Below are 26,781 nucleotides of genomic sequence, written 5' to 3' on the forward strand. Positions count from 1 at the left end.
AAATCCTATTCCAACCGGATCGAGAACTAACCGGTGATTAGCCGTGCTGTGACAGAGCGCGTGAGCGTAGTTTTCACTGGAATGATGGAAGGTAGCCATTGACAACGGTGATCCACCAACACACAGCTTGCCATAGGAGGACGTGCGTGCGTGAATCAGAAGACAGAGGAAAGCAGAGATTCAGAAGACAAAGCATCTCCAAAACTCCAACATATTCTCCATTACTGCACAACAAGTAACCTTTAATTTATGCTCTCTTGGTTATTCACAATTCAACTGATAAACATAATTGACTTCCTGACTAAGATTTACAAGATAACCATAGATTGCTTCAAACCAACAATCTCCGTGGGATTCGACCCTTACTCACGTGAGGTATTACTTGGACGACCCAGTGCACTTGCTGGTTAGTGGTACGCGTTGTGAAAAGTGTGATTCACAATTCGTGCACCACTCACCTTTGTCACTAACGTTGGACTAAGCCACTATGAGCCACGTTGGTTGCCACGTTAATTACATTAACGTGGAAGCTAACGTGGAGGAAAGGGATGATGAGCCAACGTTAGTGACACTCACCTTTGTCACTAACGTTGGAGATGGCAATCAACACCACGTTAGTGGTCACGTTAATGTAATTAACGTGAGGCGCTAACATGGGAAAGGGGCGTTTTGGAGCGTTAGTAAAAAAGGTAGGTGTCACTAACGCTCTCGAAGATTTGGCAAGCCTACGTTAAAGGTCACGTTAACTATACTAACGTGAACTCTAACGTAGGGAGAAAGGGGTACTCTCAACGTTATTGGGAAAGGTAAACCCCAGTAACGTTTGCGAAGGGCCAAGAGGCAACGTTAGTGGTCACGTTAGTGCCACTAAAGTTGAAGTTAACGTGGACCATTTTGGGTTAGGAATGTTAGTGAAAAAGGTGATTGTCACTAACGTTCTCGACCCCACATTTTCATTTAACGTTAACACCACTAACGCCCTAAGCTAAAGTCCATGCCTACTGCACACTTTCTCTGCAAGTGAAGCTGAGCCCACTAAAGATGATAACTGCTTCAACTCAAGATCAAAAGGCCCATATCCAAGAATTGAAGAGCCAACTAGAAGATCAGAAGAGTAGTATAAATAGGAGTAGTTTTGAACTAGAGAAGAACTTTTGGATTGGGAGAACAACTCTCTGTATAATTTTACTTTCTCTGCAACTTCTAGTTTTACTTTCAGAATGCACTCTCCATCTTTGTTTTCCATTCCCAGAGCCATGAACAACTAAACCTCTTTCATTGGGTTAGGGAGCTCTGTTGTAATTTGATGGATCAATAATAGTTTTCATTATTCTTCTTCTTTTTTTTCTCTTGATTTTACTAGAAAGCTTTCAATCTTCATCCAATTGGGTAGTTATCTTGGAAAAAAAGCTATTCATACTTGGATCTCTTCAGAACCTTGGAAGAGAAATGAAGAGATCATGCTAGAAATGCTTTCTCATGTTGGACCAAATTGGGGTTTGGATGGATATAGTGACATATAATCCTACCAACACTTTGATTTGGAAATACATGTGGTATAATCAGTGACCATACTTCATCTCTTCTCATGAGCAATTGGACCAAGGAATTGGCTATTGATCAAGATTTGAGAGATTGAATTACCAAAGAATTGGAGTTCAATCACTTAAGATTGCCAAGGAGATCAATGAATGCATTGATTGAGGAAGAGATGAAAATGAACTTGATCCGGAGAATGTAACATCTCCTAAGCCCAATGAATCCCCCATTTCTGATCTTACCCATTCTCTTTAATTTCTGCAATTTACTTTCATGCTAAATTTCCCATTCCCCCTTTAAGATTCTGCAATTTACTTTCCGTCATTTATATTCAGCTCCTTATTCCCAGCATTTACATTTTCTGCTATTTACTTTCCGCCATTTAATTTCTTGCAACTCTCACATCAAATTCTGCTTAGCTCGACTAGAACATTCCTCTAATTAAAGTTGATTGACCAATCAATCCCTGTGGGATTCGACCTCACTCTATTGTGAGTTTTTACTTGACGACAATTCGGTATACTTGCCGAGGAAAATTGTTGAGAGACAAGTTTCCGTGCATCAAGTTTATGTCGCCGTTGCCGGGGATTGATTTTGTATCAACAATGATTAAATTGGTGGATAACTAGATTGAGCATTATTTTTTTTCTTTTGTTTGATTTAATTTCATTTGAGTAATTTACTTTTAGTTTTAGTTATTTCCTTCCCTTTACCCTTTACCCGTTTGTGGTGTTATCTGCGCATTTTTTTTACTATTTAGTTCACTGACCCACTAACTATTTGATATATTGCATCACTCACACTAACAGCATTTCTGCAGAGAATACTGTCTGCATCTATCTTTCTTGCTTTTGCCTTGTTGGTTGTATGACAGATAGAAGAAGCGGGGCTTCAACTTCCTTTGATTCTGAACCTGAGAGAACCTTCCTTAGATTAAGGAGGGAAGCAAGAGGAAAGAGAGTAGTTGGTACGGAGGAAGAAGAGGAGTATTTTGAACCAGACACGGATGAGAATATGGAGAACCATCATGAAGAAGAGGCTCACAACCATGGCAGAGAAGGCCCAATGCATCATGCTGGGCAAGATAGAAGAGTTCTGGGATCCTACATCAATCCAAACCCAGGAAACTGTGGAAGTAGCATCCAAAAGCCAACCATACATGCCAACAACTTTGAACTAAAGTCACAGCTCATCACCCTTGTTTAGAACAACTGTTCATTCGGAGGAAGTGTTCAAGAAGATTCCAATCAACATCTAACCACCTTCCTGAGGATATGTGATACTGTGAAGTCTAATGGTGTTCAGCCTGACACCTACAGACTGCTTCTATTCCCCTTCTCACTTAAGGACAAGGCATCTAAATGGCTGGAATCTTTCCCGAAGGAGAGCTTAACAACCTGGAAAGATGTGGTGAATAAATTCTTGGCGAGATTCTATCCTCCTCAAAGAATCAACAGGTTGAGAGCTGAGGTTCAAACTTTCAGGCAACAAGATGGTGAGACTCTATATGAAGCATGGGAGAGGTTTAAGGATCTGACAAGAAGGTGCCCACCAGATATGTTCAATGAATGGGTGCAGGTACACATTTTCTATGAAGGTCTTTCTTATGAATCAAAGAAGGCAGTAGACCACTCATCCGGGGGATCTCTGAACAAGAAGAAGACCATTGAAGAAGCCATAGATGTCATTGAGACTGTAGTTGAGAATGACTACTTCTATGCTTCTGAAAGGGGTAACACTAGAGGAGTAATGGAGCTAAACAATGTGGATGCACTGCTAGCTCAAAACAAGATGATCACCAAGCAGCTGGCTGACCTTACCAAGAAGATGGAGAGAAGTCAAGTAGCAGTAATCACCACCTCAACAACAGCTCAAGAAGGAGTGAATGAAGAAGCAGAGGGTGATCAGGAACAAGCCAACTACATTGGAAATCCACCTAGGCAGAACCATGACCCATACTCCAAGACTTACAATCCTGGTTGGAGGAACCACCCAAACTTTGGGTGGGAAAATCAACAAGACCAAGGCCAAGATCAGAGACGCCACAACCCCAACAACAATGCAGCTCACCAACATTCCACACAGAGATCATATCAGCACCCACCTAACAACACACCTCAACATCCATACCAAAGCCAAAATGGCCCTTCTCATCCCTCCAATCTCAACTCACCATCATCGGAAGAAAGACTATCAAGGATTGAGACTCTACTTGAAGGCATATGCAAAGAGATTCAAGATAACAAGGTGTTCAAAGAGGAGGTGCGAGCTAATCTCAAAAACCAGGGAGACACCATTCAGAGGCTGGAATTTCAAGTGGGATACCTCTCTGAAAAGATTCCCAAACCTACTCATAACTTCCCAAGTGACACAGAGAAGAACTCGAGAGGTGAAGCAAAGAAGGTCAGATGGGAAGATTGCAAGATGGTCACTATAAGTGATAAGGGGACTGAGGAAGAGCCGAACAAACCATTAGAACAACCTGGAGATACATCAGCAGAGAAACAGGAAGATGATCACCAAGAAACCAAAATTTCACAGAAGGAGCTGCTGAGACTCTATGCACCCTTTCCCCAAAAAGTCAAGGGTGGTGTAGAAAAGAGAATATACTCAAGGTTTCTTGACATGTTTGCATCTTTCCATGTAAACATACCATTCATCAAGGCCCTCCAACAAATTCCCTCATACATTAAGTATATGAAGGAGCTGCTGACCAGGAAAAGCTCACTCAAAGGAGGGCAAACAATAGTGATGAATAAGGAGTGCAGTGCTCTCATTCAACCAGAGATGCCTACAAAAAGGAAGGACCCAGGGAGTTTTCACATCCCCTGTGCCATAGGAGAAACAATGTTTGACAAAGGACTCTGTGACCTAGGAGCAAGCATCAACTTAATGCCCTTATCCCTTATGAAGAAGCTGCAGGTCAATGAGCTAATACCCACAGACGTAGTCATCAGGCTGGCCGACAAAACTCAAAAACAAGCAGTAGGAGTGGTTGAAAACGTGTTGGTAAAGGTTGGGAGCTACTTCCTTCCTACAGACTTTGTCATATTGGAAATGGAAGAGAGTCACCTTCACCCAATCATATTGGGAAGACCATTCCTAGCTACAGCCAGAGCGCTCATAGATGTGGAGCGAGGAGAGCTAATATTGAGGATACATGACGAACAACTCATATTCAATGTCTTCAAACCCTCACAAGAAGCAGATCAGAAAAGCAAGAAACCAAGGAAAGAGCACGACAAAGCACTGGTGGAAGAAACAAGCATTGAATCACAGGGAATCCCTTTGGTTGATGAACAAGATAATCAGCAACTGTCACAGCTCAAGGAAAATCAGGAGGAACCTAAACCACCAGAGTCATATGAGACCAGCAACAACATTTCCTTGAAAGAAGAGGCCACAAAGAGTAGGACAACATCAAAAGCGACAAAGAAAAAGGCACCCAGGGGATGGAGGAACAAGAAGATCCCTACAGAGGATTTCTCTCCAGGGGATAAAGTGATCTCAGCTTACTTCCTACATATCCCACCTCATCTCCCCACCATCCCATCTCAGCTACCTAAGGTTTTCACCATCAACAAAGTTCTCTCCCTAGAGCATGTAGAGATCCTTGATGAAGCCAATGGATATAGGTTCACTGCAAGAGGGAAAGATCTGAAGCATTACCAATCACCCTAACAAAGGGCAAAACGTCAAGCTAGTGATGCTAAAGAAGCGCTTCATGGGAGGCAACCCATGTTTTATATGATTTTAAAAGTAGTTAATAATGCAAGGTTCATGAAGTCCAAATCAACTCTGACATATACTTGAATGTATCCTTTTATGCAACATATAGTGAAGAACAAGTTTGGTGTTCAAGGCACACTAAGAGAACATGAATGCAATTCATATCATGTCACTCTTAGAACCTTGAACAATTCCTTTTACTCCACATGGCCACAAACTAAGTTTGGTGTCACCAATGTTGCATACATGGACAATCAATTAGTCAGTTGGTTTGTACTTATGAATAGCACTTAGTCAGTTAACAACAAAAAAATTTTAAAAAGTAGTTACTCTTTCTTTTCTTTTAAATTTTGCCACCACTTTCCACAAATTCATTAATCACATCCCTTTATTTGTAGGAGAATTGATGGGACAATTGAAGAAGGAGGATTCGGCCACCACAAAAGGAGAAATACTATACACATGTTTTCAAGGGGGATGCATTGGGAAATGTTGTCATGCAACATTGGAAGAGTCACACGCTTGGAAATCGAACCAACCCCCCTTCATGAAGTTGATGATCCTTGTGCTCATCCCATGCTAAATCTCATCCGTTCATCACACAACCACTCCATCAATCCACACCTTTCATTCACTCACCATCTCCCTATATAAAGTGGTTCCTAGTCCGTACTCCCTTTCACATTCCAATTTCCATCCTTTACACTTCCCACTTTTAACACCCAACTCTTCTTACCCCATCAGAAACACTCTCACTCACTCCCTTCACTACACCCCATCTTAACCGGCCGAAGCCAATTATCCACACCCTTTACACCTTCACATATCAACAATCACTTATGGCATCATCAAACTCTAAGAGAAGAAAACGGAAGGAGCCTATGGAGCAACGCCCTTTCGATGAGAAGAAATTCAAAACCTTTCACCATGCACTGCAATATGGATGGATGGTTGATAAGGAGATCATATATGAGCTAGGCTTTCAAGTCAGAAAAACTGAGTGCCCCGAAATCACAGAGAAGGTGGAGAAGAGAAGATGGGAGCTCCTTACTGATCCAGTCATAAAAGTAAATGCAACTCTTGTAAGAGAGTTTTATGCAAATGGAGTCAGGTATGATAAGGCAGATGACTCCTATATAAGCTTCGTGAGAGGGGTAACCGTGGACTTCAGCCCCATGAGCATCATGAGGGCATTAAAGCTACGAGCCATACCCTTTGCTGAAGAAAGCTATCACTCCAGAATAGATGGCAGCCCCAATCATGACCAGATTGTACAAGATATATGCGTGCAAGGAGCTGATTGGGTACGAGATCCTCAGGGGAAACCCAAGTTCATCAAGAAAGGGGACCTCACCCCTGAGGCAAAGGGGTGGTTTGAAATTGTAAGGAGATCCATCATTCCTACCGAGAATAACTCAGAGGTGAATCTTAAGAGAGTAACAATGGTGCAATGTATACTTAAAGGGGGAGAGATCAAGGTCCATGAACTTATAGCTCAAGGTATTAGGAAGATGGCTGAAAAGAGCGATTCTGGAGGAAGGTTAGGCTACCCTAGCACTATTTTTCGTCTGTGTGACAGGGCTGGGGTAGTGTTCGAAGATGAGGACCCCCGAGTGGATAAAAGTGGGCATCTTAATTACTGTCCGACAGATGCATGCGGTTGCATCTCTCCTACCTCAACGAAAGCCAAGAAAGAGGCCAGCCCATCAAGTAGTAAAAGGACAAAACTTAGAGGAGCAAGCCCCTTTAGACATGCACCAGCTACAGGAAGCTATTGATGGCTTATCTAGACAATACTTGGAAAATCAAGGGGCACAGAAAGAGTTGCAACTACAGTTGGTAAGCCGTCAAGAAGAATTACTCTCTGGATGGATGAATCAACAGGGGGAATGGCAAAAGCAATTGATGGAGCAGCAACTGGAACAAGGGAAATATTGGGGTGAATCCTTCCACAGGATAGAGCAAAGGCAAGATCAACAACAAGAAGCCATCCAAAAGCTAATCAACATCCAAGCACATCAAGGTGCACACATACATGAAATGCATCGGAAACAACTAGAACAAGCAGAACTCTTTGATGAATACAGAGCGTTTGCAGAAGGAGTTTACATGAACGAGACTGGACATCATGTAAACACTCAAGCCAGGCTCGGGTACTTAGTTGGACAACTGCCTGTACTACACCCGAGAATCATAAGATATGAAGAAGTAAAGGATGAATTAGCGCGAGAAGAAAGAGAGAGGGTAGAAAAGAGTCATGAATCAGTAAGGAAGGCACTTGAGGAGTAGAAGAAAGCCAAACTAGCACGGATACGAGGAAACACAAGTGGACACAAAGAAGACAAACAAGAGGGAGAGCATGAGCACCCCCATGAGTAAAAGGTGGTGGAGTTCCCTCTTTGTTCCATCTTTTTCAAAGCTTTAAATAAGGAAAATCATGTATGAAATAGAACATGTTTCCATGGTAATTTAGGATTTTAAATTCTGCCTTTAAGTTGTCATTGCTTAGGTCTATGCTTGCTAGTCTAATGTCACTGTTGCATCTTCGCCTTGCTTACTTGTATGCTTGTCCTTTTGAATCAAATAAAAAGAGAATGTATGCTATGAAAGACCAAAGTGATGATCAATTGTGGAATAGGTTCTTAAGCTTGTGGTGTAGTAATCACTTAGCTAAGTTGGTTCACTAACAAGGTAGGAAGGTAACTATCTGTCCTGAAGTCATATGCTTGAAACACACCCTATGAGACTAGCTAAATAACAAGATCCTAATAAGAAAAAGGAAAAGAACAATAAGAGTTGAAAAAGAAAGAAAAGTAATAAGAAATAAGGCTAGGCACCAAGGGCTTGAATCTTGAGGGATGTGTCTGTGGTGCTCTTGTACCAAGGATCTGCTTGGATGAATAAGTTCTTAGGAGTGCTTCATCACTTGGTAACTTGGGTTAACTAACCCGGAATTATCAACTGAAAATCCACTATCAAGAGCAACCTTGCTACAGAACATTTAGTAACCCAAAGAGGTGCTGGACACCAAGGCCTCAAGGAAAGAAAATAACAAACCATGTGCCTGTGGTGTGCATGTATGGGGAAGAGAGACTTGAGGGAGTAAGTCCTTAGGGGTGTTTCAACACCTAGCACCTTGAACCAACTGGTTCGGGAGTGTTGGCTGAAAGCTTATTTTAAAAAGTCGCCTCCTCACAGAACACTTAGCCTAAGGATGCAATGAACCTTGAAAAGACAAAGGGGTCAATAAATAAAAGTCTCAAAGTGTGCAATCAAGTGAGTATTCCAGGGCATGATAAAGGTCTGAAAGCCAGTAAAGGAATGAACCTAAGTTGCTATGCATGAAACCCCATAAAACCAAGGACATGACTTCCACAATAATGATTCATTCCGCATTTCATTTCATTCATCATTCTCATGTTTCAGTACTTGCTTAGGGACAAGCAAGCTTTAAGTTTGGTGTTGTGATGCCAGGGCATTTCGGCCAGTTTCGCTGACCTTTCCTTTACTGTTTTAGGGTAGTTTCATGCATTTTCTTAGGAAATAAGCAAGTTTTGGGTAGAATTTCACTTACATCTTGATTCAAACAAACATTCTGAATTTTATATGATTTCATGAGAATTATGCATGAATTTAATGACAAATTGGATGATGGATGACTCATAACTTGGATTAGAGCTTTGATGCACTTTATTTGCTTGATTTCATGACAAAGGAGGCAAGGAAAAGCCACGTTAGTAGCCACGTTAGTCTAACTAACGTGGAATGGGTGCTAGCTTGCAACGTTAATGAGAAAAGTGATCACCAATAACATCTTCGAAGCCATCATAGCCCACGTTAAATACCATGTTAACTACATTAACGTGGTAGTTAACGTGGAGGAAAAGGAAGCTCCAAGCGTTAGTGGTAAAAGTGAGTGCCACTAACACTCCAAAAAGGGCAATTGGCCACGTTAAGAGTCACGTTAACTCAGTTAACGTGAACTCTAACGTGGAAGAGAAAGATAATGACAACGTTAGTGACACTCACCTTTGTCACTAACGTTGGACTAAGCCACTATGAGCCACGTTGGCTGCCACGTTAATTACATTAACGTGGAAGCTAACGTGGAGGAAAGGGATAATGAGCCAACGTTAGTGACACTCACCTTTGTCACTAACGTTGGAGATGGCAATCAACACCACGTTAGTGGTCACGTTAATGTAATTAACGTGAGGCACTAACGTGGGAAAGGGGCGTTTTGGAGCGTTAGTAAAAAAGGTAGGTGTCACTAACGCTCTCGAAGATTTGGCAAGCCTACGTTAAAGGTCACGTTAACTATACTAACGTGAACTCTAACGTAGGGAGAAAGGGGTACTCTCAACGTTATTGGGAAAGGTAAACCCCAGTAACGTTTGCAAAGGGCCAAGAGGCAACGTTAGTGGTCACGTTAGTGCCACTAACGTTGAAGTTAACGTGGACCATTTTGGGTTAGAAACGTTAGTGAAAAAGGTGATTGTCACTAACGTTCTCGACCCCACATTTTCACTTAACGTTAACACCACTAACGCCCTAAGCTAAAGTCCATTCCTACTGCACACTTTCTCTGCAAGTGAAGCTGAGCCCATTAAAGATAATAACTGCTTCAACTCAAGATCAAAAGGCCCATATCCAAGACTTGAAGAGCCAACTAGAAGATCAGAAGAGTAGTATAAATAGGAGTAGTTTTGAACTAGAGAAGAACTTTTGGATTGGGAGAACAACTCTCTGTATAATTTTACTTTCTCTGCAACTTCTAGTTTTACTTTCAGAATGCACTCTCCATCTTTGTTTTTCATTCCCAGAGCTATGAACAACTAAACCCCTTTCATTGGGTTAGGGAGCTCTGTTGTAATTTGATGGATCAATAATAGTTTTCATTATTCTTCTTCTTTTTTTTTCTCTTGATTTTACTAGAAAGCTTTCAATCTTCATCCAATTGGGTAGTTATCTTGGAAAAAAAGCTATTCATACTTGGATCTCTTCAGAACCTTGGAAGAGGAATGAAGAGATCATGCTAGAAATACTTTCTCATGTTGGACCAAATTGGGGTCTGGATGGATATAGTGACATATAATTCTACCAACACTTTGATTTGGAAATACATGTGGTATAATCAGTGACCATACTTCATCTCTTCTCATGAGCAATTGGACCAAGGAATTGGCTATTGATCAAGATTTGAGAGATTGAATTACCAAGGAATTGGAGTTCAATCACTTAAGATTGCCAAGGAGATCAATGAATGCATTGATTGAGGAAGAGATGAAAATGAACTTGATCCGGAGAATGCAACATCTCCTAAGCCCAATGAATCCCCCATTTCTGATCTTACCCATTCTCTTTAATTTCTGCAATTTACTTTCATGCTAAATTTCCCATCCCCCCTTTAAGATTCTGCAATTTACTTTCCGTCATTTATATTAAGCTCTTTATTCCCAGCATTTACATTTTCTGCTATTTACTTTCCGCCATTTAATTTCTTGCAACTCTCACATCAAATTCTGCTTAGCTCGACTAGAACATTCCTCTAATTAAAGTTGATTGACCAATCAATCCCTGTGAGATTCGACCTCACTCTATTGTGAGTTTTTACTTGACGACAATTCGGTATACTTGCCGAAGGAAATTGTTGAGAGACAAGTTTCCGTGCATCAATAGTTAATCAAGGATTGTACAGCTTTGGTCAAGCTAATGCACAAAGAATAAGCCTAGCTGTACTCATTATCAATGTGCTAAAACTATCAAATTACAAGCTTTGGCACATGAGATTAGGCCACACTCTTCTTAAATTCTATCTAGAATTTTCAAAGATTGTAATATACCCTATCAAATTCCCCCCTCTTACTACAAGGAAGTCACCGAAAATCAGCGAATTTTTCAGATAAATCCGATAATAATAAGTTTATCATTGGATTTACAGGTGAAAGTCATCCGATAGTATAAACCTCGTTGGAAAGTACATACCGTCGATTTTTTCTAGTCCGACACTAAGCTGCATATTTTCGCGCCAATATTTCGTTGGATAAATTCGACGGTAATTCCGACAAAACATTTTTTGGAGATTTTTTTGAAAAAAATATATTGGTTATTACCGTCAGTATATTCTGTGTAACACCCTACCACACAGAGTCTTATGCTTAAGTTATAAAACTGAGGTGGCAAGGTATTACAACCTCTGAAAGTAAAATATATATAGTTGAAAAGAATTTTATAACGAGGAGCCTTTGAAAAAAAGTTTAAAACAAAGGGCGCATCGCTCACGTAAATGGAAAACTTGCGTACGAAGAAACGTAATATATATATGAATAATAAAAAGAGAGTGTCAAAAGATACAAAAAATTCAAGCTCCAGGCTCAACCTGCGAAGCCAAGGTTGGCCGGAGAATATTTACATAAATATACATAACCCAAAATAGACAAAACAATAACCTGTTTCTCCACATCGACCTCTAAGAGGAACAAAGTAAAGTTAAACTTACAGAGGAGAGTCTAAGTACAGAATACTAAACATAAGCTCAAAACACAGAGTCCCAAATATAACACTTCGCTTGCAGAATGAGCTCTAGATGCTTATCGAGGTACCTCTCGACCTGCATCTGAAAACAACAACATATATATGGTATGAGAACAGGAGATTTTCAGCATGGTAACAATGCTCACATAACTAACATATAAGGTCCCGGGAAAGTCGAAGGCAATCCTAGAACTCCGACACTCAGATTATAAAACTTAAAGATTCAAGACGGAAACCATAAATAGGGGTGGGTCTCTAAGACTCCTAAACTTAACCAACCTCTAACTAAAACCCTTAATCCTCTGTCTTTCCTCCAATTCCTCCAACTCCAGTGAAACCACCGACAAACAACAAGCAAAGCAAGCACAAGTAGAATACAGATACAATAGGTAACAATTTAGCAAGTAAGCAAAATAATCACATAGGCAAGTCCAATTAATGAAAAATCAAACAAGACACACAAATGCATGTGATGCATGCCTGTCCTATGGCTGATGATATCATATGTCGGTTATATAGCCTAAGTTTTCACAAGACATTATATTTTAGTTACAAGAAACCGAAACCATACCTTGGCCGATTTTCCGATAAACCCGGAACACCTGAAGCATTCCCGCACCACAAGTTTCCAAGACTCCAAAACCTCCCCAATGAAACTCGGCCTCCGAAACTTGACCTCAAGCTTCCAAATCCTCAAATTAGCTCCATCCAACACTCAATTTCAATCTATTATCATAATTACCACTATAATCAAAATAGAGCTCAATAATTCAATATATATACCAAGGGTTTGAGGGTGCTTACCTTGCCTACAACTCAAACGAGCTAACCCCGACAAAACCCACAAGCTAATTCGAACCTAAACACCGAAATCATATAAAATTTAACCTGCATTCACATTGAATTTCGAAATTGGGGAGAAGGAAACTGAAACTAAGAAGTGAGTTTCACACCTAATCAAGAACAGTGCTTTGTAGAGCTCGTCGCGCTGGTCGCGTGACCGTAAACGGTGCGGCGATCGGAGATCCGAATCAAAAGTTATGTGAATTTGATTATGGAAGTGAGGGTTTGTGTTTTTGAGGGAGTTCTTTCCCTTTTCTTCCTAAGTTCTAGCATTTCAGCATGCATGAGGAGAGAGAAATGAGCTGAGCTCATTTATTTAAGTAAGTGGGTTGGGCCCACGGGTCCGGTTTGACCGATTCAGCTCGTTCGGTCGAATATTGGGCTAAATTCTTTAAAATTAGTGTCAAAATTCTTGTTTTAATTAGCTCTTTCACATTAAACTATAAAATTTTATTTTCTAATTTCTTAGATTAATAATTAATTTATTAACTAATTATTTGCTAATTTCTCAGATTTTACATTCTGACAGTAATACCAACGGAAATAAATTTTTTATTTTTTAAAAAACAATTATTTTCCGTCCATTTAAAGCGTAACCTGATGACAAACATAATTGAAACAGTACTTTAAATCTAAAGTGAAATATAAAATAAACAACGTAAAGTATGGAAAGATATATGGTGATTAATATATTTGAAAGAATAATGTTAATTACAATATGTTCATCTCAATGTTTGGTAAAGAATGATACATATCATCGGACTATATTTACGTTAACCCTATTCATATTCATCATCTTCTTCCTCGAGTTCACCGTCCTCCTCTTCCGAGGTAGTTTCCTGATCATCGAACTTGCCTTCCTCTTCTTCGTCCATGTCGACCTCGTCTTTTTATTCGAGATCGTCGTGCTGCTGTGGTAGTGTGTCATCCTATAATCCAAGGTTAATGATAACAGCAGAGCTAAGGGTAATCGACTCACCGATATCAACCGTTATTCTTGAAGGGATTGTGTCATCAATCTGGTAAAGTTCCTGACCCTCTATCCTATCATTAGAATTGATCTGGCATCTTGACTTAGTCTTAACCACAATTACTCAACTAGACTTGCATGAATCCGGATAAGGCAAAAAGTACACCTGCCATGCATTTTGAGGTAGAATAAAAAGATCGTATTGCCTATATTTCCTTGTTATATTAACTTCAATGATATCGTAGTCCTTGCGCTTTCGTGCTCCTTATCGCGAACATAGATCATACTCTTCACATTTAATCACTGATACCATGTATGTAGTGTGATAGAAATACTTTAACTCAGTTATGTTCGGTGATGCACCACTATTTTGTGGTGCATTTTCTACTTAATTTGAGTGGGTTTCATCCATTATTCCCACATTTATTCAATGAAATAGCATGGTTTCATGATTTCTTCCTAAATTGTGCTTAAGTGTGAAAACATGCTTTTTAGGCCCTAATTGGGTTGATTTTAATTCACCTTTGATTCCACTAGATGCCTTGATTTGTTTGTTTGTGATTCCAGGTTGAAAAGGCTAGGAATGGATCAAGGGAATGAAGAGAAAAGCATGCAAAGTGGAGAAATCATGGAAAATCAAGGATTTGGGATGCATTCATTAACGCACACGCGTAACAGACGCGCAGGCGTGGAAGTGAAGTCGCATGGAGATGCGTACGCGTACATGACGCGCACGCGTGGATGAGAAATTGCCAAGCGACGCGTACGCGTGACCTACGCGTACGCGTCGATGCTCGCACGTGACTTCATTAAAGTGAAAACGTTGGGGGAGAATTCTGGGCTTCCTAGGCCCAAATCCAACTCATCTCTGAGCCTATTATATGCAGAAATCAAGAGGGGTCAAAGGGGGGGGAAGTCATAATTAAATTTTGGAGGGAATGCTTTAGTTAGTTTCTAGAGAGAGAAGTTCTCTCTTCTCTCTAGAATTAGGTTAGAAGTAGATTAGGATTTCTTAGATCTAGGTTTAATTCATGCTTAGATTTACTTTTCCTTTATCAATTCTTGCCCTTCTACCTTTGCTCTCTCTAGTTTAGCATTTAATTCTTGTAATTCTTTATTTTTATGTTGATGCACTCTTGTTTCTCCTATTTTTCTTTTAATGCAATTTGTGTTTAATGTTCCTTTATTGTTGATTTGAATTGTTGTTGTTAATTTCCTTGCAATTGATAGTTGTAGATTTACTTTTCTTGCAATTTGATTTTGCTTTCCCTTTATGCCTTCCAAGTGTTTGATTAAATGCTTGGAAGGATGCTAGAGTAGATTTTTCTCCTCTTGGCTTTGGTTGAGTAATTGGAGACTCTTGAGTTATCAAAATCTTTTGTTGATTAATAATTGAAAGTTGATAGTTAATTTGAATTCCACTAACTCTAGTCTTTCCTTAGGAGTTGACTAGGACTTGAGGAATCAAATTGATTATTTCCACTTGACTTTCCTTCATAGTTAGAGGTTGACTAAGTGGAGCAATGGACAATTCTTGTCACAATTGAGGAGGATAATGAGGATAGGACTTCTAATTCTCATACCTTGCCAAGAGCTTTCTTAGTTGCTAGTTCCTTTCTTTTGCCATTTACTCTTCATGTCCCTTATCCAGAACCCCAAAATATACATCTCATAACCAATAACAAGAACACTTCCCTATAATTCCTTTGAGAGACGACCCGAGGTTTGAATACTTTGGTTATTTTTATTGGGTTTGTACTTGTGACAAACAATTTTTTGCATGAAAGGATTATTTGTTGGTTTAGAAACTATACTTGCAACGAGATTTCAATTGTGAATTCTATACCATCAAAAATTCATTCATCAAAATGGTTGTAAATTCTATACCATCAAAAATCCATTCATCATTGGGCAACACACTAAACCAATTAGAGTGAGTCTCGCCTAAATCCCTACGAACCCCAACTCCGGTGTTATCGGTTCTCTTCCCTACCAACCACTGTAAGGTATGGAACCGATATCCATTAACAGTGTACATCGGGTAGCTAGTGCCCTTATTCATAGGGCCCAACTAAGTGCAACTAGTTTTAGATCTGTTGTGTCACGTAGCTACATGCTGACGTATTCTCTAAACCAACATGGGAAGTTGTTCAATGAGATATCAAGATTTTTCTCTTGGAATAACCTATATCATAGAATAGGATAAAGAAGTTTTAATTACATTAAGAAATTAGAATGTTACTAATTGTAATATTTACGAGGACTTAATAAACTCACACGAGGTACGGTAAAATCTGGTCACAGTTAAGTAACACATACAGATGTGCGGCCCGATTTCTTTCTGCTCTAACCAGTAGTCACTGCCCGCACCCATTGCAGCTCAATCTAGGGCAAAGATTGGGTATGTTATTCTATCTGATGATAATTCTCCCCTCATCGTTCTTTGTAATCCTTGTTCTACGTGACTCAACATGAGGATGAAAATAGAATGAGAAAAATGTGGCTGTTTTTTTAGCTAGGAATGCTTCGCATATGCTTCCCTCAATCCGAGCCATGTTCTTTATGGTGCGCTTGAATGAACCAATCATCCTCTTGAATGGGTACACCCACCGAAATTGTACCAGCCTACACAGTATTGATTCGTACGGTAGGTGGACTGTTAAGTGTTCTATAACATCAAAAAAGGATTGAGGGAATATCTTCTCTAGCTTACAAAGTATGATCAGGATGTTCCTGTCTATGACTATGAGATCATTCATGCTAAGTCTGGTAGCACATAACTCCCTAAGGAACTCGCTTATTTATGTGAAGGGTTTCCAGATGTTGGTTGGAAGTTCTCTAAATGCGACAGGAAGCAAAGACTCCACGAAAACGTGATAATCATGGCTCTTCAAGCTAGCAAGCCTACCCTGTGGCACGTTTGCACATCGGCTCAAGTTAGAGGTGTAACAATTAAGAACCTCAATCCCCTAATCCACCTACAAACATTTTTCCTTTGCTCCTTTGTTAGAGCGAACACTACCTTTATTTTAGCCCACTGCCCATTCTCAAGTCTCCTTAAGTTCAGATCTGGTTGCTTGTAAATGTCCATTAAGTTTAACCGTGCCTTATTGTTATCCTTTGTTTGCTCATCATCCATCACAATGTGCATAATATTATCAAACACATTTTTCTCAATGTGCGTCACATCAAGACAATGTCGAACCAAGTTGTCTCTCTAACAAGGCAACTCCTAGAATATACTCTGTTTAATCCAATCATGCTCCCTGCCATATCTCGCAGGTCTCAAAGCTGCCCCGTTTTTTACGGTATTTGAGATTCTACTAACACGATTCCAAACTTGCCTACTACTCAACTTTTCAGGTGCCTCTTCGTGTTTAGTTGTATTCTTTTTAAACGAGTCCCTGTTGCACCAAAAAGGATTATTATAGTTGAGGAACCTTCAATGATAATCAAACTACGAATTCTTATTGCCATTCGGTAACCAAAATGCCTTCATATCTCCATACAAACTGGGCATGCCATTCTGCACTGAGTGAACCAACCTGACAATATGCTATATGTAGGAAAGTCATTAATGGTCCATATTAAGGCAGTCCGCAGTTAAAAGTTTGTCTTCGTCGAAATATCGGACGTTTCCATAGCATTAGTCCACAATTCCTTTAACTCATCCACCAAGGGCTACAAGAAGACATCTATTTTGGATTTTGGATTGTTAAGACCAGGTATGATGCAAGTTAGGAACATGTATGGCTCTTTCATGCACATTTCGGGACTTAGGTTATAAGGTGTCACGACTACAGGCCAACACGAGTATGCATTACCGAAATTGGAGTTTGGTGTGAACCTGTCAGAGCACAAAGCTAGTCTCACGTTTCTAAGCTCGCTCACAAATGTAGGATGGACCCGATAAAAATTCTTCTAGGTGGTGCGGTATTTATAATCCACAAACTAACCGGCAAGTGCACCGGGTCGTACCAAGTAATACCTCAGGTGAGTGAGGGTCGATCCCATGAGGATTGAAGGACTAAGCAATAATGGTTGATTAATTTACTTAGTTAGGAAAACAGAAAGTAGTGTTTAAATGTTCAAGGAGCATTAAACAATCGTTCAGAAATTAAAATAGTAAAGTAAATGAGTTGGGAATATGTATGGAGAAACAGTTAAGGTTTCAGAGTTATCGATTTTGTTCGGATTAACTTTTCTTACTAACTATTTTAATTATGCAGGATTTAATTCATGGCAAACTATGTGTGACTAGACCCTAATTCCTTAGACCTTTCTAGCCTCCTCTAAAATTCATCAACTGCCAATTCCTTGGTCAATTAATTTCAATTAGAGGGTGATGATCAAATTCCAGTTTATATGCCACAAAAATCCTAATTACCCAAATATAAAAGGATTATATGTCACATATCCCATTAAATCCAGATAATTAAAATTTAGGAGAAATTGTTTTCAAGCTATTGTTCAAGTAAAGAGCTTTTCCAAGTTATACAAGAACTCAATTAGAACATGGGTCATACTTCCGTTCCACCCAAGTTCATAAAATAAAGAACAAAAATAATTCTTAAATATAAATCAAGACATGAATTAAAATAGAAAAACAATAAAATCAATCCATACAATAGACAGAGCTCCTAACCTTAACAGTGGAGGTTTAGTTGCTCATGGTTCAGAGAAAAATAAGGATTGTAAATTGGAATGGAATAATGTTGTTTTGGAACCCCCCTGTTGGAATCCCCTTTTATATCTAATCCTAATTAATTTAAAAATCTATCTTCTAAAACCAAAATAATATCTTTTCCTTTTTTTTAAATAAAATAAAGTTCAAATCAGAATTAATTAAAGCAGTCAGCATGTCTTCAATTTGATGGATGGGGACCACTTGCTTCGTAGGGTCCACGCCTAACTTTGAGTGGGCATAACTATTCTTGTGTGAATCTCCCTTGAGTCTCTGCTATCCTTTGGCTCTAGTCTGTGTTTCTAGGCCGAAAACTGGGTCGAAACTTGGCCTGAAATCACCCCCAGCGTTTTCTGCGTTTTTTGCATATCGCGCATGTCACGCGTATGCGTCAGGTACGCGCACGCGACACTGAGCAACTTTGCTTTTCACGCGTACGCTTCAAGTACACGCACGCGTCACCATGAATAGCTCCAAATCACGCGTACGCGTCAAGCACGCGCACGCATCGCTCCTCGCTGGTCAGCTCCTTGGTTTCCTCTCTTTCTCTGCAGAAACTCCATCAAATTCATCCGAATGCTACCTAAAATAAAAAAAATTGCACAAGACTCAAAGTAGCATCCATAGTGGCTAAAAGATAATAAATTTTTGATAAAACTTAACAAATTAAATGCAAATTCACTAGGAAAAGATAGGAAAGATGCTCACGCATCACTAGGCTTCACCGTGTGATGGATGCGTCATAGTTCCATCATCTCTCTTGTTGTTACTATGCCAGGTCATGTGAAGGGCCAAACTCATCGATGCATACAATCGTTTCAGCCTATGGATCAACAGCAGGTAGTGCATCCGTTTCATTGGAACTCTCTTTAGGCGTTTATTAATTTGTTCTCTCTCGACTTGGAACCTCGGTGATTTACAGAATTTGCATTCATCTAGGTCTGTATCTATCTTGTAATATAACATGCACCCATTCAAATAACAATCAATTTTCAACGATTTTAGACCCAATTTTGAAACTAGCTTCTTTGCTCCTAGTGGTTTCGTGGGATGCTAGAGGTCTCAAAAGGCACCAATTCGTTGCAAAGGGTGGCCCACTTATCAAAGACTCTTGCGTATGATTTGACTCTGACTTAATAGTCATCATTCTAATACATGCAAACAACTTTGAATGAACGCTTTCCTCAAACAACGGTCTCGCAGAAGATTCTAACAGATGATAAAATATCTTTGCCTCTGGGTTAGGCTCTTGTTCAAGCTTTTCCTGCTCTGTAACACCTGTTGCATCAAACACCATCTCGTTGTATCTTTGTTGGTTCCCATCCAAAGTCATGTCTTCGATGATTAGTTCTTTTTTGACCCGAATCCTCATTGATCGACAATCAGACCTATTGAAATTCAAGTCAGACCTGTTAATTTCCTGTTCGTCCACTTCTCCGTGCTCCATCCACATCCAATACCCATCATTGAACCCGTTACGGTAAAGGTGAAGCATTATATCTACAGGTCCTAACCACTTAGTCAACTGACACTTTTTGTACAGACACCTAGATACCCCTTCAGACCTAAACATTTCCATGCTGAACACATGCCCCACAAACACGTCAACTCCTCACAGAATTTAGGTTTTAATCCCCCATCCACCGTTATCTTTATCATACATCTATAGACAATGACTTGGAATCATTTTAAATAACACACCCTAGAATTCAACGAACAAGACAAAATTATTAAAGTTTTTACATAATTTGGCATAACATACCTTATAATTAGAATCTTCTGCAAACAAAACAATTTTTAAATCAAATCGCACGAAATTTTGGTAGAACTTCCCCTTAACTTAGAGATATCCATTAAATAAATATAATAATTTTCACAAAGGAAACAACTGCAAGCATGTATTAGAATAAACACAAATTCAATAACATATCAAATCCTAGTCGTTCTAGTGCGCAACCCCTTATAACTCTTCAATTTTCCAGTAAACAAGGGTTTCGAGAAGGCACCTCTATGTGATCTTCTCCCACTTCCGTCCTAAAACGCTATCTTAGGAAAAGTAAGTCGAACAGAAAACTTAAACAATTGATTATAGTTAGAGATAGAAAACCTACTTGAAACACAGATTCACAGAATACGGAAGAAGCAAAATCCAATTATTCTCAGAGAAATAACATTGTTCTAATGAAAAAGAAAACTTGTTAAACTCACTATGTGAAACTAATTAATTCAACAAACCAAACAAAGTCAAACAATGTTAATCTCACCCTACATAACTTACATTAACTTAATTATAATTTTTATTTACGTTAACTTAACATAAAAAATCCTATTCACAAACTGCATTACCTTATTTGAATCAATAATTTGATAATAAAGTACATAACATACTCACAACAAAAGCTGAGAAAACTATTAAAAACCCTAAACCAAACCTAAGCTCGGCATTTGTCTGGATTAGCCTCTATACCTCGGCTTGTTAGCAGAAAGCCTAAAAACTTGCCTTCTTGTACTGCAAAAGCGCACTTTTCTAGGTTTAGGCACATGTTGTAGCATCGAATTTAAGAAAAGATTTCAGTAAGGTCGTCGCATGCTTGTTTCCGAGATTTGTTTTGGCTACCATGTCATCGACATAGACCTCCATGTTTCGTCCGATCTGTTTTGCAAATACTCTGTCCATGAGACGTTGATAGGTTGCACCTGTATTCTTTAATCTGAAAGGCATAACTTTATAGCAATAATTACCATATTCAGTTATAAAAACAGTTTTATTTTGATCAGAGGGGTTCATAAGGATCTGGTATACCTAGAGTATGCATCCATAAAGCTAAGTGTTGCATAACCAAAAGCATTGTCTACTAAGGAATCAATAGATGGCAAAGGGTAAGAGTCTTTTGGGCATGCTTTGTTAAGATCAGTAAAATCAACACACATGTGCTATTTACCGTTGTGTTTGTTTACCATTACCACATTGGCCAACCATATTATAAATCTAATCTCTCGTATAAAACCGACATTAATGAGCTTTTGGGTTTCTTCTAAAGACGCTTACTTCTTCTCTGTGCTGAGGTTACATTTTTTCTGTGCTATAGGTCAGGCAGAGGGATTGAGTGCCAACTTGTGATAGATGATCAAAGGATCAATCCCGGGCATGTCAACAGGCGTCCATGTGAATATGTCGACATGTTGCTGCAAGAAGTTTTGAATTTCATTCTTTTATTCGGTGTCTAGGGTTATACCTACATAAGTATATTTGTTAGAATTATTATTGAAGTATATTTTTTGTAGGTCCTCCATTGGTGTTGGTCGTTCGAGGAATTTGGCTCGTGGGTCTAGTCTGTCAAAGCTGAGACCTCGGCAGAACTTTGGATGTCGTTTACTTGAGCTCCTATAGCTCAGTTTTGCAACTTTAGGCTGATGTTGTAACAACCAAATATTGAACATCATAGGTTTTAGATAGAGGGTGCTTACCCAGTGTGGTTTGTAACCACACAGATCCCAATACCAGGACTCGTTCACCTGAGAATTCGACCAAATCTCTACTGAAAGGTTGAAGTATGTTGTCACTGAGCTTCATTTTTTGAAATGTGGAAAAAAAGAGGACATTGGCACTGCTCCCTGGATCGAGCAGTACTTTTCTCACCAAGAGGTCACCTAACTAAATAGATATAACAACAGGATCGTCCAAGTTTATGATGTTGGTAAAATCGGCAAGCTCGAATGTCATTTGTGAAAGACAAGGAGGTAGCTTTGGTCCACTTGAGGCTCCTTCTACCAAGAGCATAGCTCGATAGGATCGTTTGCGTGCCGAGCTTAATGCTCCACCTCCTGCAAAACCTCCAAATATACAATTAAGAATACCTTGTTGTTGATTAGGGTGTTGGTGTGTTGCTTTCTCCTTTTCTCTAGAGTATTGCCCTGTAGAGGTGTTTTCGGTGGAATTTGTGGTCCGTTTCTGTATATGGCCACTGATGTACTTATCCCGATGACCCTACCAAGCTTATCGCTCTAATATGTCCTTAGCGATGACACATTCGTCAGTGGTATGCTCGTGCTTTTGGTGGAACATACAATATTTGGACTTGTCTGCATTCTTCATATCTTGGTAGGTACCGGCCTTTCTCGGGGGTTTGATGAGTTTGGAGTTCAAGATTTCCTTGATGATATCATCTCTCTTCGTGTTAAATTGTGTATATAAATCATACCGAGGAGTTAACTTGAAATTTTTCTTGCTTCTCGAGTTTTGTCCTCTTCTTTATTAGTGTGAGGTTTTTCTAATCTCGGAGCTTGGCCGAGATCTTTGATTTCCATCTAGCCTTTGGCTTCTTCGTGAAACACAGCGAGAGTCTTCGGCTTGGCCACGGTGATTACTTCTTGAAATTTTCCTGATCTGAGTCCACTCTTGATGGCATGTAGATGTACCTCATGATGAAGATCTAGTATGGTGATGGCTACCTTTGTGAAATGGGTGATGTAATCTTTCAGGCTCTCATTCTGACCTTGTTTGATTGTATTCAAATAGCCAGAATCGTGCAAGTAGATAGAAGAAGCAGCAAAGTGATATTCAAAAAGTTTTGCAAGTTCCTGAAATGATAAATAGAATCTGCAAGCAACGAACAAAATCAATCAAGTGCAAGACCGTCTAAAAAGGTAGGAAAACAACGACATAAAACAGGGTCAGAAGCACCGTTTACTATCATTATTGATTGAAATTTTTTGACGTGCTTCTTCGGGTCTCCTAATCCATCGTAAGGAGTTAAGTTCGTTGGCAAAGTGAATCTTCTGGGCATTTGAAAATTCATGATGTCAGCAGTAAATGGCCTTACAACGTTGTCGGACTCATTGTCTTTGTTTTTAGGCCGAGCTTCCTCGTGCCGAGGAGTTTCAGAAACGTGTGTCGGATCAAATTCGTGCTCTTCATCCTCCTCTCGTTCATTATTATTGCCATTATTTTCGATCCGAGCATTGGTCTGCTCGATTATCTGGTTCACCATCTTTTGATTTTCCTTTGCCATTCGTTGATTTGCTTGTTGCAGCTCAGTTATCATCCGAAAGAGTTCAGAGGGTGTTGGTGTAGGTAGATCAGCCATGGATGGGTAAAGAAGTTTTGAGGGCAATAAAAAGGGATAGGAAAAAAAAGGGTATGTCTTCGGCCCCATGGTGGACGCCAATTGCTCTGACCTGGAAGGCCGAGGTATAGTTCGTCTATAGTGAATCCTTGTACCGAGCTTCTAGGTCTCTGTTCTGGATTTTTATCTCTAGCAGGGATACACCTTGGCATGAAAGCGAACAACAAAAAAAGGGAGAAAAGTACCTGCAAAAGGCACTCCAATACTTAAGTCAGTTCAATGGATCCTTAAAAAAATACCTTACCTTCTTTATATGTAGGATGAAGTGTTAGCGGTTATGCTTGTTATGATTATTTTCATTGAAGAATATTTATATCATATTAGAACGTTACGATACTTGGTCGAACGTTTGATTTTGAAATGTGTCGTTTGACCGAATTATAACTCATTAAGTCGAGTTATAACGTACGATACCAAATTATAACTTTTAATTAGATTGTAACAACTATATTAATTTTTTAATTATTTTTATAACCAAATATATTTTTATTATGTTAAATTAAAATATTATTATAATAAAATTAATTAATTTTATACTTATTTTTATATTAATTATTTTAAAATTTAAAATTTAATTTTTTATAAAATATTAATAAAAATATATATTTTAAATTTTAAATTATTTTTTATTTTTTATTTACATAGAATTAATTTTAACGATTTAATCGGTTACTTATCGATTAACAAGTTCAATCAGCAATTCCATTCTACAACTATGTCCTGGATCGTAATTGTCAATTTGTGATGCAAAATTGGGAGATGTGCCAAGAAAGGCCGCAAAGTAAGACTATGGAAACTTGACTTTATATGCGTTGGCAATGATGTGGGTTTGCATGAAAGGTGTTACTACTTACTAGAGTCAATTTAATCGGTGTGTTGATTCAAAGTTGTAATGTATTTTTAGGAAACTAAATGTGGGTAAAATTAATTAGTAAAAAATTAATTAAAAAAAAAAACAATTTAAGTTATGTTGGTTTATTTTTTGACAGGCCACATTATTTATGAGTAATTTTTTTAAAATTATTTTGAATATTAATCTGATATATATATATATATATATATATATATAAACTCTAAATCTTAAAATTAAAAAAAATAGTTAATATTTATTAACTAAATTGATTTATTATACTTATTATTTTAATGATTAGTGCTTTCTCTAACCTTTTCAAGCTAACATTATATCCTCGGCATTCCTCTCTTCTTGTTTGTAGGATAACCCTCTTAAGTCTTAAGTATTCAAGGAGTCAAGACCACGAAGGATGGTGGAGGGTGAAGTTGAAGGTAGAGAGAAGATGATCAATAATTCTGATGATAGGATGAGTGAGCTGAAGGCATTTGATGACACAAAAAGTGGTGTCAAGGGTCTTGTTGATGGAGGTGTTACAAAGATTCCAACCTTATTTCATCATCCACTTGATAAATTCCCAAACGCCTCCAAAACAGAGCACACCATGATTCCCGTCATAGATCTTGAAGGTGTTGCCAAAGATCCAATCACTCGCCAACAAGTTGTTTCAAGAATAAGGGAGGCATCTGAGACATGGGGTTTCTTCCAAGTGGTGAATCATGGCATCCCTGAGAGTGTTCTTGAGGTGTTGAAGGAGGGGGTTAGAAGGTTCTTTGAACAAGATGTTGAAGTGAAGAAAGAGGTATATACTCGTGATGATATGAAGCCATTTGTCTATAATAGTAATTTTGATCTTTATAGTTCACCAGCACTCAATTGGAGAGATAGTTTTTCATGTCAACTGGCTCCTGAACCTCCCAAACCTCAAGACTTGCCAGAAGTATGCAGGTATATTCTTTTGGAACTATTCTATGTGCATGTTTGGGCGCCATTATTTTGTTAAAAAAAAGATCTTTTTTCAATGAAAAAAATATCTTTTTTTATTTTTTAACGTGTTTGGCAAATTTCTAGTAGTAAAAGTAAAAGCACTAGTAAAATAAAAAAAAAAGATCTTTTTTTAGAAGCTGTAATTTACATCTTTTTTTAAAAGATCTTTTTTCCTTAAAAAAAAGATGTTTTTCATGTAATAAATAAACAAAAAAGTACTTTTATATTGTTATACCCAAACATAATTAATTGATAAAAAGACCTTTTTACATGAGATATCCAAACATAAAATTACTTTTACTTCTCTATAAGATCTTTTAAAAAAAGATAACTCGAAAAAAGATCTTTTCTTAAAAGCTCACCCAAACAAGCCCTTTTCTATCAGACAGATATTCTATTTGCTTCCTTATTGATTGATTGCATCTTATTATTATAGGGATATACTTCTAGAGTATGGGACTAATGTTACGAAATTGGGGATCACACTCTTTGAATTATTCTCAGAATCTCTTAATCTGCATTCAAACTATTTAAGAGACATGAAATTGGGTATTACCGAACAAATTCGTTGTGCTGGCCATTATTATCCTGCATGTCCTGAACCAGAACTAGCAATTGGAACCACCAAGCATTCCGATGCTTCTTTTCTTACCGTGCTTCTCCAAGACCATATTGGTGGCCTCCAAATTCTTCATAATGACAAATGGATCGATGTACGCCCTGTACCCGGAACTTTAGTTGTTAATATTGGTGACCTTCTACAGGCAAGTTCTCTAATTTTGTTTACCTTATATTTGAATCAACACTGGTTATTTTTTTCCAACTGAAAGTATTGGACTCCTAATATTCTCCTTTGACATAATATTTGATTCGTGTTTGAGTCATCTTTTAAATTAGTGAAATAAAAGATAAATAGTTTAAGATAAATATATGTATGGTCATAGTTTTGGAACTCTTTAACTCCTGCAAATTCCGAGTTTATTCATAACAAAGCTTAGTAGCTTAACTGATTTAGTGCTAGATGACTCTTTTACCCATGACAACACAAACAACTACCTTAGCTAATTAATTGTTTCTTGAAGTGTAGCTAATAACGAATGACAGATTCAAGAGCGTTCAACATAGAGTGCTGGCGAATCTCATTGGTCCAAGAGTATCCTTTGCATGTTTTTTGGGCTCTAGTGTGAAACCATCTTCGAAGCCCTTTGGTCCTATAAAAGAATTGTTATCTGAAGACAGTCCTCCAAAATATAAAGAAACAACAGCTGCAGAGTATGTAGCATACTTTTGTGCCAAAGGTCTTGGAATCCCTGTTCTTGAACACTTCAGGATTTAAATTGGGAAATTGAAAAATTGGAATTGAGGTGGTTTGGTATAGTTTGGAGCTAGTCTTATTCTTGGATTGCTTATATAGTTATATTTTTTGTCACTTGTATTTGAACATTATTATCAATTTATCAGGAATGTAATTAAAATTTTACATTGGTAGTTAATTATTTAGCAGCCAATAAGTGATCAA

At 38.5% G+C, this 26,781-nt stretch overlaps 1 protein-coding gene and 1 non-coding gene across 2 annotated transcripts; one reads left to right on the forward strand and one right to left on the reverse strand.

The window, feature by feature from the left end:
* Positions 1-2,994: 2,994 nt before the first annotated feature.
* On the reverse strand, positions 2,995-3,101 carry LOC112774909 (small nucleolar RNA R71). Its single transcript, XR_003189363.1, has one exon. It is a non-coding gene; the product is annotated as a small nucleolar RNA R71 (small nucleolar RNA).
* A 21,435-nt stretch (positions 3,102-24,536) lies between these two features.
* LOC112771497 (1-aminocyclopropane-1-carboxylate oxidase homolog 1) lies at positions 24,537-26,781 on the forward strand. Its single transcript, XM_025816260.3, has 3 exons — positions 24,537-25,223; positions 25,699-26,026; positions 26,350-26,781. Exons 1-3 carry the CDS (start codon positions 24,688-24,690, stop codon positions 26,596-26,598), a joined length of 1,113 nt encoding a protein of 370 aa, XP_025672045.1. The 5' UTR covers positions 24,537-24,687; the 3' UTR covers positions 26,599-26,781.

The sequence above is a fragment of the Arachis hypogaea genome, chromosome 18 (assembly GCF_003086295.3).
Source record: "Arachis hypogaea cultivar Tifrunner chromosome 18, arahy.Tifrunner.gnm2.J5K5, whole genome shotgun sequence".
NCBI classification, from domain to species: Eukaryota; Viridiplantae; Streptophyta; class Magnoliopsida; order Fabales; family Fabaceae; genus Arachis; species Arachis hypogaea.

Excerpts from the sequence above, each read along its gene's own strand:
- LOC112771497 (XM_025816260.3), top strand. The coding sequence starts at position 24,688 with ATGGTGGAGGGTGAAGTTGAAGGTAGAGAGAAGATGATCAATAATTCT. Across the intron at positions 25,224-25,698 it reads GACTTGCCAGAAGTATGCAG|GGATATACTTCTAGAGTATG; the intron begins GTATATTCTTTT and ends TTATTATTATAG. Across the intron at positions 26,027-26,349 it reads ATATTGGTGACCTTCTACAG|CTAATAACGAATGACAGATT; the intron begins GCAAGTTCTCTA and ends CTTGAAGTGTAG.